We start from the raw sequence: 13918 nt of genomic DNA on the forward strand, positions 1-13918 counted from the left end.
ATGAACACTGGAACATCTACCTGGCAATATATTTATAAAGGAAACGCCAACAATCTGAGATTAACTGGGATTGTGACTGTAGAATTTCTAGGAAGCATTTCAAATGTTTAATTACAGAATAATTCCATTAAGTGCCATTTGTCTTTAAACACGGCACACATGTAAGTATTTGCTCATATTCTTTTAATCAAAAATGATTATTAGTGGAAAAACTGTGATTTGCAAAGACTGACAAAGTGCCAGCAATTGTTTATTTGAATTGCACAGAAATTTACAGTGAGGAAAAGGAATTTATAACTTAAATGCCACCTCCAAACAGATGGTACACGCTACTTGGACAGGAACAGTGTGGAGAGATGGCACAATATTTGCTAGGCAGATGGAATTCAGCTACAATAAATTAGCCTTGATCCAGCAGGGAAGGTTTATAAAATTCTGAATAACAGAGAGAATATGGAATATTTATACTTTAATTTACATCAAGAGGAAACCAGTGTAATTATCTGGAAGTACAGATAAATCAAGTTGCAGGAAGACATATTTCTCTGTCCAATATTAACCAGAGGGATTTTATTTTTTGTCACTAATGTTTTTGTAAACTTTACAGTTTAAAATTGCATTTATAAGACCCAAAAATATCAATGTACAATTTTTTATAACATTTTTTGTTTTTTATTTAGCAACTTTGTGCGCTGGTGGTCACACTCATTATCTATTTACTAGCATGACTAAAAGAGTTCTGGACAGTGGATGACAGTTTCCCATTTTAACCAACGTTGATCTAATGTTTATAGGGCAACACTAAAATTGGTCCATATTTGGAGCTAATTTTTACAGTTCCTGATGAACCGGCCAACATTCGAGTCATGGGTGGCCCTGACAGGAAATTCTCTCCTGACAATCTTTGACCTGAAAACTGAGAAGAAAATTGTTAGCTGGACAGAAGCTGCATCCAATAAGATGCAGCTACTGTCTGGGTAATCAGACAGCCTAGGGTGCCGACGATCAGGATACAATAGCCTGCAGGAGAGATTTGCCGTTTAATTTAATTGGGGGAATCAAGTGAATTCTCCCTCATTCCTGAACATAACTTTCATTTTGTACAGGTTGGAAAAAAAAAATCCATTCTCCTATGCATTTTTTGAAATGTGAAAGAAGATTGTGATTGCTCCCTTTATTATTTATTGTTTTATATAAAAGTGATTTTTATAAGGTATTAAGCTCCATCTATCTGTGTCATCTACATTTATATATATTTTTTCTCAATTATGCTTTTGCTGTTAACAATCAAGTACACTTTCCAGCAACCCTTAAACATGGGCTGAACAGTCTCTTCTCCTTGTCAAATCCAAGCAGATCCAACAAGAACAGTTCACTGGGCAAAATCAGAACATCCTGTTGGGTTATAGTTCCTAGATATACTAAACTCTTGGATTACCCCAGAAGAGTTTAAATCCTTGGCCAGGCAAAGTTTTTCTAAGTGGGCATGCTGCTCCGCCAGCCTTCACTAGGTAAATGAAAGATGATCTGATGAAATTGTCCACCATTGTCTCATTAAAATTGCCACAAATAGAATTTATAGGAATTGAAATACGTTCTATTCATCATTTTTCCAATATGAATATGATCTCCTTCTAAGAAAATCAGCTCTAGAATATCGATACCACCTAAAATCAGTGTTATTGTCGCTTACTTTCATTTTGAATTTTATCTTTTTAAAAGTTCTCAAGCATAGGATCATTAGAGACAACACAAGGAATAAAAAAATATAAAGAAAAGCATCATTAAATAGAAAGTCTGAGCAGAATCTTGTATGCCTCGAGCAAAAACCGATTTGGTTTCCTGTTAACTGGCTCAGTGGCTTCCCATGCAGTGATGAGGGGGAGACGCATTTAATTCCGTTGTCTACTTCCATGTCTCCATCAGAAAGCCACATAATTAAATACCAGATATTGCAGTCACAATGCAGTGGGTTGGAGGTTAAATTTAACTTTTTCAAGTTTATTAAGTTGTCAAAGGCCCCAGCGGGGATTGTTGTGAGTTTGTTTTCCTGCAATAGTAATTCTTCTGTTTCTTCTGGGAAGGATGGAAAACTATCCAAGTTTCCAAAGCTGCAGTCCACTTTTAGTGCACCTTTGCCCAGACTGCTACATTTACATTTTACCGGGCAGTCACCTCCATGTGTAGTTGTCAGGAACCAGAGCCCCAGCAGTATTAATTTTGAATAAACCAGCATCCTGAAATAAGAAATTCACAATTATTTTTAGAATATTTTATACATATTGCAAGAACAGGACTTTAATTCCATTTAAGTACAGTAAATTACTCAAATTATGATGTTACTCTAAATTTTTCCTTGATATGTTGTACTTTATACACTTCATCACCATCATTGTGTCTGCCTTAAACCAAATGGAATGTGTCAACAACAATTTTATGTTAGCAATTTAACCTTTTTGTACTATTCATAAAATTATGTAAAGGGTTTACGGAAAAAAGACTATAAACCATTAATTTAGTTATTACTATGTTTAGCAGTTTAACTTTTAAGTGGAATCATTTCTTTATATGCAGCATAACATTAAATCAGTTAGCTTACCTTTTTTTTTTTTTAAAGGGTAAATTTTTATTGAAATTCACAAGATTTTACACTTCCATATCACATTTCACTTTTTCATACAATATCATTGAAATACATTACACACTGTTACCATATATTTAACCCATATAACTGTTAATAAGCAAGCATTCAATTTTTATCATAGAATGTAAGCAATAAAATTGTTTATCACACATGCTGTTAACTGTTCTGTTTCTTTCTTTTTCCCCGTTTTTATGTGTCCCATCTATGTTCCAAATATGACATTTGCTCTTTCTCTCACTTCTCATTTGTCATAGTCAATATATTTTCACTACTAATAACAATATAACTTTTATACCACAATATCTCCCGATATATTTTCAATCCATTTTCCCAAGACTTTATCAAACTTTTTATTGCTACCTCTGGCTTGATATGTAAGTTTATACATTGGTAGAGCGTTATTAACCAATTTTAACCAGTCTTGAAAGGAGGGGGGGTCCGAGTTTTTCCATTTAAGGGCCAGAGCTTTCTTGGCATAACAAAATACAATTTGCAAAAGGGTCTTCTGTGATGTGGACAATTCTTCCTCCTCCAGGTCTCCAAGAAGACACCTGGCCAGAGAATATATGTTTGGGATCCCAAGTTTCTCTTCCATATATGTAAGGATTGTCTTCCAGTATGACATCACCCGAGGGCATTGCCATACCATATGGAAGAAGTTTCCCACCTCTGCTTTGCATCGAGGACACTTCGGGGTCTCCCTCCTTCCCATCTTGTGCAGTCGTTTAGGGGTATAATAAATTCTATGTAAGTAATTGAACTGAAGCATTTTATCTCTAGCTGCGATCATTGAGGACAACATTGTATCCAGCACCTCCAGCCAGTTAGCTTACCTTACTACTTAGATGTCCATAGCAAGAATGTGAGTTTAGTGCGGTTACATAATTACTCTTATTCAGCTGAAACATTAATAGCTATTATCACCATAAATAGGCACCAAGGGCCCTGATATGGCACAAGTAGACGGTTAAAAGTACTTTAAAGCCTCACTCTGGAATATGACTAAATGGAGGTGTTCTGTACACAGATGGTGTACAGAACGCTCCCCAGAAACATAATTTCCTGCTTGTTTGATTGGCTCACTGATTTTCTCATTAGTCTATACCAGTGGTTCTCAACTCCTATCCTCAGGACCCACTAACAGGCCAGGTTTGCGGGATAACTGAAATACATCACAGGTGATATCATTTGCTGTTCAGTGATTGCAGTATTCTAGTCTGCATCTCCCCAAGGTAATACATAAAACCTGGCTTGTTAGTGGGCCCTGAGGACAGGAGTTGAGAACCACTGGTCTATACAAAGATACAAGTCAGATTTTTGGCATCCCCTGCAACAAAAAAGTCATTATTGGTAAGATACTCACAACAGGAAATCACGTCTAAAGAGATGCAGACCCTGCAATTTTCCCATTAGACTCACTCAGAACATGGGCACAGAGAAACACAGGGATTTCTTCAGAATAACAAAAGGTAGGAATCTGCATCAAAGTTTGTTAAAATCTTTGTAATGTACATAGATCACCCAAAGGGGAATGTTTTTTTCTCAACAAAAGTGTAGTAAAACCTTCTGTTTTCAGCTTACCCCTGCCCCCAAAATTCTTACCTTACCTACTATCTCCCTCCCTCTTCACTAGATGGCTCCTGCTGCTGTCAATCAAATCCAGTGATGAGGTTACATAGTTACATAGTAGGTTACATAGTAGGTGAGGTTGAAAAAAGACACAAGTCCATCAAGTCCAACCTATGTGTGTGATTATGTCAGTATTACATTGTATATCCCTGTATGTTGCAGTCGTTCAGGTGCTTATCTAATAGTTTCTTGAAACTATCGATGCCCTCTGCTGAGACCACCGCCTGTGGAAGGGAATTCCACATCCTTGCCGCTCTTGCAGTAAAGAACCCTCTACGTAGTTTAAGGTTAAACCTCTTTTCTTCTAATTTTTATGAGTGGCCACGAGCAGGGCCGATCCTAGGGTCACAGGCGCCTGGGTGCAGAAATATTTCTGGCGCCCCCACATAGGCGTGGTCATTTTAGTAACTCCTCCCCTTTACAAATATTTCTATGGCAACGACTCAACCACAGAGATGCTTCACCACAAAGTCTTCATTACCCTGGGATCCTCACAGGTACAATAAACAAAATACAGGAAGAGAACTGCAGACATAGCACAGGAGATGGTCAGAGACCGCAGACATAGTACAGGAGATGGTCAGAGACTGCAGACATAGTACAGGAGATGGTCAGAGACTGCAGACATGGTACAGGAGATGGTCAGAGACTGCAGACATGGTATAGGAGATGGTCAGAGACTGCAGACATGGTACAGGAGATGGTCAGAGACTGCAGACATGGTACAGGAGATGGTCAGAGACTGCAGACATGGTACAGGAGATGGTCAGAGACTGCAGACATGGTACAGGAGATGGTCAGAGACTGCAGACATAGTACAGGAGATGGTCAGAGACTGCAGACATGGTACAGGAGATGGTCAGAGACTGCAGACATGGTACAGGAGATGGTCAGAGACGGCAGACATAGTACAGGAGATGATCAGAGACTGCAGACATAATACAGGAGATGGTCAGAGACTGCAGACATGGTACAGGAGATGGTCAGAGACTGCAGACATAGTACAGGAGATGATCAGAGACTGCAGACATAGTACAGGAGATGGTCAGAGACTGCAGACATAGTACAGGAGATGGTCAGAGACTGCAGACATTATATAGGAGACGGTTAGAGACTGCAGACATGGTACAGGAGATGGTCAGAGACTGCAGACATAATACAGGAGATGGTCCGAGACTACAGACATAGTACAGGAGATGGTCAGAGACTGCAGACATGGTACAGGAGATGGTCAGAGACTGCAGACATGGTATAGGAGATGGTCAGAGACTGCAGACATGGTACAGGAGATGGTCAGAGACTGCAGACATGGTACAGGAGATGGTCAGAGACTGCAGACATGGTACAGGAGATGGTCAGAGACTGCAGACATGGTACAGGAGATGGTCAGAGACTGCAGACATAGTACAGGAGATGGTCAGAGACTGCAGACATGGTACAGGAGATGGTCAGAGACTGCAGACATGGTACAGGAGATGGTCAGAGACAGCAGACATAGTACAGGAGATGATCAGAGACTGCAGACATAATACAGGAGATGATCAGAGACTGCAGACATAGTACAGGAGATGGTCAGAGACTGCAGACATGGTACAGGAGATGGTCAGAGACTGCAGACATAGTACAGGAGATGATCAGAGACTGCAGACATAGTACAGGAGATGGTCAGAGACTGCAGACATAGTACAGGAGATGGTCAGAGACTGCAGACATTATATAGGAGACGGTTAGAGACTGCAGACATGGTACAGGAGATGGTCAGAGACTGCAGACATAATACAGGAGATGGTCCGAGACTACAGACATAGTACAGGAGATGGTCAGAGACTGCAGACATGATATAGGAGATGGTTAGAGACTGCAGACATAATACAGGAGATGATTAGAGACTGCAGACATAGTACAAGAGATGGTCAGAGACTGCAGACATAATACAGGAGATGATCAGAGACTGCAGACATAGTACAGGAGATGGTCAGAGACTGCAGACATGATATAGGAGACAGTTAGAGACTGCAGACATAATGCAGGAGATGATCAGAGACTGCAGACATAGTACAGGAGATAGTCAGAGACTGCAGACATGATATAGGAGATGGTCCGAGACTGCAGACATAATATAGGAGACGGTTAGAGACTGCAGACATACTACAGGAGATGGTCAGAGACTGCAGACATGATATAGGAGACGGTTAGAGACTGCAGACATAATACAGGAGATGATCAGAGACTGCAGACATAGTACAGGAGATGGTCAGAGACTGCAGACATGATATAGGAGACAGTTAGAGACTGCAGACATAATGCAGGAGATGATCAGAGACTGCAGACATAGTACAGGAGATAGTCAGAGACTGCAGACATACTACAGGAGATGATCCGAGACTGCAGACTAAGGATGATCTCCGGCGTGTCCGCAAGCTGCACGTGCCGAGCCTGCCAGGAAGTTGGCAATGTGCTGCGCTAATCACAAGCAATGAGACATTTCCCAATCTCTGCAGCCGCACATTAGGAAATGTCTCACTACTTGTGATTAGCGCTGTGCAGTGTCGAGTTCCTGGCGGGCTCGGCACGTGCAGCTTGCGAACACGCCGGAGATCATCCTTACTGCAGACATAGTACAGGAGATGGTCCATTAGACCCCTTTCACACTGGAGGCGTTTTTCAGGTGCTTTAGTATTAAAAATAGCGCCTGGAAAAAGCCTTATCTGCAATCCCAGTGTGAGAGCCCGAATGCTGTCACACTGGAGCAGAGCACTGGCATGACATCCAAAAAATTCCTGCAAGTAGCTTCTTTGAGGCGCCTTAGGAGCGGTGTATACACCGCTCCTAAAGCGCCCTTGCTCATTGAAATCAATGGGCAGTGCCTGCAAAGTGCCTCCGCAGTTGCGCCTTTGAACCCTTTAGTGGGGGTTAAATGTACCTCTAAAGTGACGGTAAAGCGCCACTAAAAGTAGCAGCGCATTACCGCCGATGCCCCTGCACTGTCAGTGTGAAAGGGCTCTTAGTACATCTCATTATACATCACATCTGTAGATGGACTACTTAGGTGCAGGAAGGGACAGGGCCTGTGTATCCTATGTAATCTATCATGCCAAAAAACATCTCCTAGCAGGGGCAGCCCAGAGCACATCTAAAGGTGTGCTGGGGATGCCATTCCCACACACAGCACACTGACTCACCTCAGTTCTCTCTCCGTGCAGCCCAAGATAGAGATGGGAGGGGGAGGCATTCCAACTGGAGTTGGTAGAGACAGTGCAGGATCCCAGTGTGAGGAATTCATTCCCGTGTCAGGAAGAGGAGCGCCCCTCCCCCGAGCACTGCCAGGCTGTACGGCTGCCTTACGCTCACACTGGAGTTCTGGATGGACACTCACAAGGAGAGAAGGAGGGAGGGGAGAACTCTGGCTCTTCGGCGCCCCCACCACTGCAGGCGCCTGGGTGCAAAGCACCCTTCGCACCCTGGGTAGGATCGGCCCTGGTCACGAGTCTTGTTAAACTCACTTCTGCGAAAAAGTTTTATCCCTATTGTGGGGTCACCAGTATGGTATTTGTATATTGAAATCATATCCACTCTCAAGCGTCTCTTCTCCAGAGAGAATAAGTTCAGTGCTCACAACCTTTCCTCATAACTAATATCCTCCAGACCCTTTATTAGCTTTATTGCCCTTCTTTGTACTCGCTCCATTTCCAGTACATCCTTCCTGAGGACTGGTGCCCAGAACTGGACAGCATAATCTAGGTGCGGCCGGACCAGAGTCTTGCAGAGTGGGAGAATTATCGTTTTATCTCTGGAATTAATCCCTTTTTTAATGCATGCCAATATTCTGTTTGCTTTGTTAGCAGCAGCTTGGCATTGCATGCCATTGCTGAGCCTATCATCTAATAGGACCGCCAGGTCCTTTTCCATCCTAGATTCCCCCAGAGGTTCTCCCCCCAGTAAACGTTTATGGGGAACTGTGTCAAATGCTTTTGCAAAATCTAGATACACCACGTCTACGGGCCTTCCTTTATCTAGATGGCAACTCACCTCCTCATAGAAGGTTAATAGATTGGTTTGGCAAGAACGATTCTTCATGAATCCATGCTGATTACTGCTAATGATAACGTTTTCATTACTAAAATCTTGTATGTAGTCCCTTATCATCCCCTCCAAGAGTTTACATACTATTGATGTTAGGCTAAATGGTCTGTAATTCCCAGGGATATGTTTTGGGCAGTCAGCTGGTACCATCCCAGTCAGTAGACTGTCAGTAAAAATGAGGAACATTGGTCTGGCAATTACTTGACTGAGTTCCCTAAGTACCCTCGGATGCAAGCCATCTGGTCCTGGTGATTTATTAATGTTAAGTTTCCCAAGTCTAATTTTAATTCTGTCCTCTGTTAACCATGGTGCTTCCTGTGATGTGTCATGAGGATAAACACTGCAGTTTTGGTTACTGAAGCCCCCCGATTCCCTCGTGAAGACTGAGGAGAAGAATAAATTCAATACCTTCACCATCTCCCCATCCTTTGTAACCAGATGTCCTCCCTCATTCTTTATGGGACCAATATGGTTTGTCCTCCCTTTTTTACTGTTTACACACTTAACCGTTTGCCGACCGCCGCATGTACTTATACGTCGGTAGAACGGCACGGCTGGGCAAATGGATACACCTGTATGTCCCTTTGAATTTGCCGCCGTGCCATCGCGTGCGCACCACTGGCAGTGCACGTGCACTCCCGCCACAAGCTCCGTGAGTAGGATTGCGGGTCCAGTCTCGTCTCACGGAAAGGAAGAATGGGGAGATGCTAATGTAAACAAGCATCTTCCTGTGCTTCCTAGTGATACTGTCACTGATCATAGCTCCCTGTGATCGGGAGCTATGATCAGTGATGTGTCACACACAGCCCCTCCCCCCACAGTTAGAATGACTCCCTAGGACACACTTAACCCCTCCCTAGCCCCCTAGTGGTTAACCCCTTCAATGCCAGTGTCATTTTTACAGTAATCAATGCAATTTTATAGCACTGATCGCTGTAAAAATTACAATGGTCCCAAAAATGTGTCAAAAGTGTCCGATGTGTCTGCCATAATGTTGCAGTCACGATAAAAATCGCAGATCGCTGCCATTACTAGTAAAAAAAAAATATTAATAAAAATGTCATAAAACTATCCCCTATTTTGTAGACGTTATAACTTTTGTGCAAACCAATCAATAAACGCTTACTGAGATTTTTTTTACCAAAAATATGTAGAAGAATACATATCGGCCTAAACTGAGGGAAAAAAAATGTTCTTTTATATATTTTTTGCGGATATTTATTATAACAAAAAGTAAAAAATAATGCGTTTTTTTCAAAATTGACGCTCTATTTTTGTTTATAGCGCAAAAAATAAAAACCACAGAAGTGATCAAATACCACCAAAAGAAAGCTCTATTTGTGGGCAAAAAAGGACTTCAATTTTGTTTGGGAGCCATGTCGCACGACCGCGCAATTGTCAGTTAAATCGACGCAGTGCTGAATCGCAAAAAGTGCTCTGGTCTTTGGGCAGCAAAATGGTCCGGGCTGAAGTGGTTAAAGAATTTCTTGGGATTTATTTTGCTCTCCTCCACTATGTGTCTTTCATGTTCTATCTTAGCCATCCTTATTGCACCCTTACATTTCTTGTTGCATTCTTTATAAAGTCTGAATGTTGATGATGATCCCTCAACCTTGTATTTTTTAACCACTTGACCACTGGGCACTTAAACCCCCTTAATAACCAGACCAATTTTCAGCTTTCAGTGCTCTCACATTTTGAATGACAATTACTCAGTCATGCAAAACTGTACCTATATGAAATTTTTGTCCTTTTTTTCACACAAATAGAGCTTTCTTTTGGTGGTATTTAATCACTGATGGGTTCTTTATTTTTTGCACTATAAAAGAAAAAAAGACCGAAAATTCTGTAAAAAAAATGCATTTTTCTTCGTTTCCGTTATAAATTTTTGCAAATTAGTAATTTTTCTTCATGTATTTTGGCCAAAATTTATACCGCTACATATCTTTGGTAAAAATACCCCAAATCGGTGTATATTATTTGGTCTTTGTGAAAGTTATAGAGCTCAAAAGCTATGGTGCCAATATCTGAAAATTGATCACACCTGAAGTACTGACGGCCTATCTCATTTCTTGAGACCCTAACTTGCCAGAAAAGTAAAAGTACCCCCCAAATGACCCATTTTTGGAAAGAAGACATTCCAAGGTATTTAGAAAGATGCATGATGAGTTTTTTGAAGTTGTCATTTTTTCCCACAATTCTTTGCAAAATCAAGATTTTTTTTTTCTTTTTTTTTCACAAAATTGTCATATTAGCAGGTTATTTCTCACACACAGCATATGCATACCACAAATTACACCCCAAAACACATTCTGCTATTACTTCCGAGTACGGTGATACCACATGTGTGAGACTTTTACACAGCGTGGCCACATACAGAGGCCCAACATGCACGGAGCACCTTCAGGCGTTCTGGAGCCTCCAGGCCAATTCTGACATGTCTCTCCTACATGTAAAAATCACCATTTATTTGCTAGAAAATTACATAGAACCCCAAAACATTATATATGTTTTTTTAGCAAACACCCTAGAGAATACAATGGCGGTTGTTGCAACTTTTTATTTCACACGGTATTTGCGCAGCAATTTTTCAAACGCGTTTTTTTTGGAAAAAAAACAGTTTTGTGCTTAAAAAAAAAAATAAAACAGTAAAGTTAGCCCAATGTTTTTGCATAATGTGAAAGATGAAGTTATGCCGAGTAAATAGATACCCAACATGTCACCCTTCAAAATTGCACACGCTCGTGGAATGGCGCCAAACTTCGCTACTTAAAAAATCCCCATAGGCGACATTTTCAAATTTTTTACTGGTTACATGTTTTGAGTTACAGAGGAGATCTAGGGCCAAAATGATTGCTCTTGCTCTACCAATTGCAGCGATACCTCACATGTGTGGTTTGAACACCATTTTCATATATGGGCAGGACTTACATATGCGTTTGCTTCTGCATGGGAGCACATGGGCACACTGGGAATTTTTTTTTTTTTATTATTCATTTTACTTTATTTATTTTAGTTTGATGTATTTTTCCAAAAATTTAGAAATTAGAAATTTAGAAAATTTAGAAAAAATAGACATTTTTTGATCACTTTTATTCCTATTACAAGGAATGTAAACATCCCTTGTAATAGGAATATGGCATGACAGGTCCTCTTTACAGTGAGATATGGGGTCAATAAGACCCCACATCTCACCTCTAGGCTGGGAAGCCTGAAATAAAAAAATAAAAAAACGATCCTGGGTTCGATCATAGCGGTGAGTCGGTAGAAGCACCTGACGGCGGCGGGAGGGGAAGGACGTCCCCTCTCGCCTCCCGTAAGAACGATCAAGCAGTGGAACAGCTGCTGTGATCATTCCTATGGTGTAGGGAATCGCCGGCTGAAAAAGCTGATATCTGAATGATGGCTGTAGCTGCAGGCATCATTCAGATATCCCCGCACAAAGTCAAGGACGTCGTATGATGGCCGGCGGGCGGAAAGTGGTTAAAACGCATTTTTTTTAACACAAATTTGTCCATTTATACAATATTTCTAACACATAGCATGTACACATACCAAAAATGACAACCCAAAATAGATTCTCCTACTCCTCCTGAGTACGGCGATACCACATGTGTTAGACTTCCACAGCCTGGCCACATACAGAGGCTGAGTACAGCCAAGTATGGCTGAGCATGGCAGAGCATGGTAGGGTATTGCAGGGTATCGCTGAGTATAACTGGGTATGGCTGAGTATGGCTGGGTATGGCAGAGTATGGCTGGGTATCACCGAGTATTGCAGAGTATGGCTGGGTATTGCAGAGTATGGCTGGGTATTGCTGGGTATGGCTGGGTATTGCAGAGTATGAAACAGAAAAAACAATAAATTACCGCGCTTCACAAACACAAGAAAATATAAAGCTGCAGTCCCAATTTGTGAGGCATACAAAAATAACAAATCATAAAATAAAAAAAAAATGAACTGCGCTAAACCAAAAATGAAATAATATGCATTGAAGTATATATATATATATATATATATATATATATATATGACAACCAATATATCAAAAAAGCAAATATCTGACAGTAATAAAGAAAGTATATAGTCCTGAGGAGTCAGATTAGGTAACGTAATTAAAAGATATTATAGTGAATCACAGTGTGTGAAAAAAAGTCCCAGAGAGCCCAAATGGTATCCATTAGTAATTGCAATGAAGCTCATCAAATGGCACCAAGTGAAAGATCCACCACCAGTAGCAATGCACGCTTACCGGAGGCAAGCTACAAGACAGCTTTTAATGAAATTGAATATCCGTTCAATGGAGGCGTCCTAATCCGACCTCACCGGGGAAGGGAGACAAGGCAGGAAGGCTCTGTCCAGTGGATAGGGGTAATCAACAGGGAGGACCCGGAGGAATAAAAAATAGGATCTCCATAGTGTAAGTCAGTAGACACAATTTTATTAAAAAAGGGGTTTACACTTACGTAGACAGCGTGAATATAGGCATAAACAAGGATAAAAAAGGATTAAAAACAGCCAGCCAGCCTGCAGACACCCGTTCAAGATGAGATGACACCGATGACGTCAGCGCGTAAACCATCCGACGTACGTTTCGTCTTAGAAGGAGGTCGTCAAAGGAACGGGCGACGCACTGACTCATCACTACATATAACGCTCACAGAAACCACGCCTAGTTCTGAAGCTCAAGTGGCAGCACCAAGACATTCTGATTGAAAACAGGAAATAAGTAAAACTGTAATGGATGTATTAAAAATAATAATACTAAACGGGAAAAAAATAATAAATAATAAAGAAGAAGACTAAGATGAAAGTCTAATGGGGCATAAATAAATATATATATCTGAAAAACGATATAAAATGTGGCGTTATAAAAAACCAACCAAATAGATACATAGATGTCCCGCTATGCCATCTAGTGGAAAAATGAGAGAAGACATCCATAATGAATAAATATCTAAAAATGGTTAATTAAGAAAGATATATCAAGAGGCACTAATAGAAGGTGTCATAAGACACTCCTAAAGATAATAATCATGAAAATTTTGTACAGTGCCCCCAAAAAAATTAGTTTAAACATAAAAATGTTGGTATGAATAACAATAAGGAATAAGGAAAAATACATAATAAAAATAAATATTCAAAGGAATAAACTCAGATAAATTGATGTTACGGTATAGCCACCAAAGGTTCACAGCAAGTTTACAAAAATGGGAATAGGATACTCATGAATTATCTATAAAGGCATTAAGATCTACCTCTACATTAAGCCCAGAGGGGGTGTAGCATTTTAATTTGTATATCAGGCCATCTCCAATCTAGAAATCCCACGTATTAGAGAACCCCCCCTCCAATGGGGGGTATATCTGTCAATCCCCAGAAAAATAGTCTTGGTAGGATCTCGATTATGAACCTCGAGATAGTGCCTGGAGACCGGATGTTTAGGGAAGCCTGTTAGAATGTTGGTTACGTGCTCGTTAAGCCTGACAGAAAGAGGGCGTTTAGTCCTCCCAACATATTGTAGCCCGCAAGGGCATTGGAGGAGATAAACAACCCGTTCA

General features: G+C 40.8%; 1 protein-coding gene across 1 annotated transcript in view; it reads right to left on the reverse strand.

The window, feature by feature from the left end:
• Window positions 1–237: 237 nt before the first annotated feature.
• LOC141103128 (platelet glycoprotein IX-like) overlaps window positions 238–13918 on the reverse strand; it is a 35335-nt gene continuing 21654 nt past the window's right edge. The window contains exon 2 of the mRNA XM_073592389.1: window positions 238–2237. Coding sequence (XP_073448490.1) covers window positions 1598–2236 — 639 coding nt within the window. The 5' untranslated portion in view covers window position 2237 and the 3' untranslated portion in view covers window positions 238–1597. The remainder of the gene's footprint in view (window positions 2238–13918) is intronic.

The sequence above is a fragment of the Aquarana catesbeiana genome, linkage group LG07 (assembly GCF_042186555.1).
Source record: "Aquarana catesbeiana isolate 2022-GZ linkage group LG07, ASM4218655v1, whole genome shotgun sequence".
Lineage (NCBI taxonomy): Eukaryota > Metazoa > Chordata > Amphibia > Anura > Ranidae > Aquarana > Aquarana catesbeiana.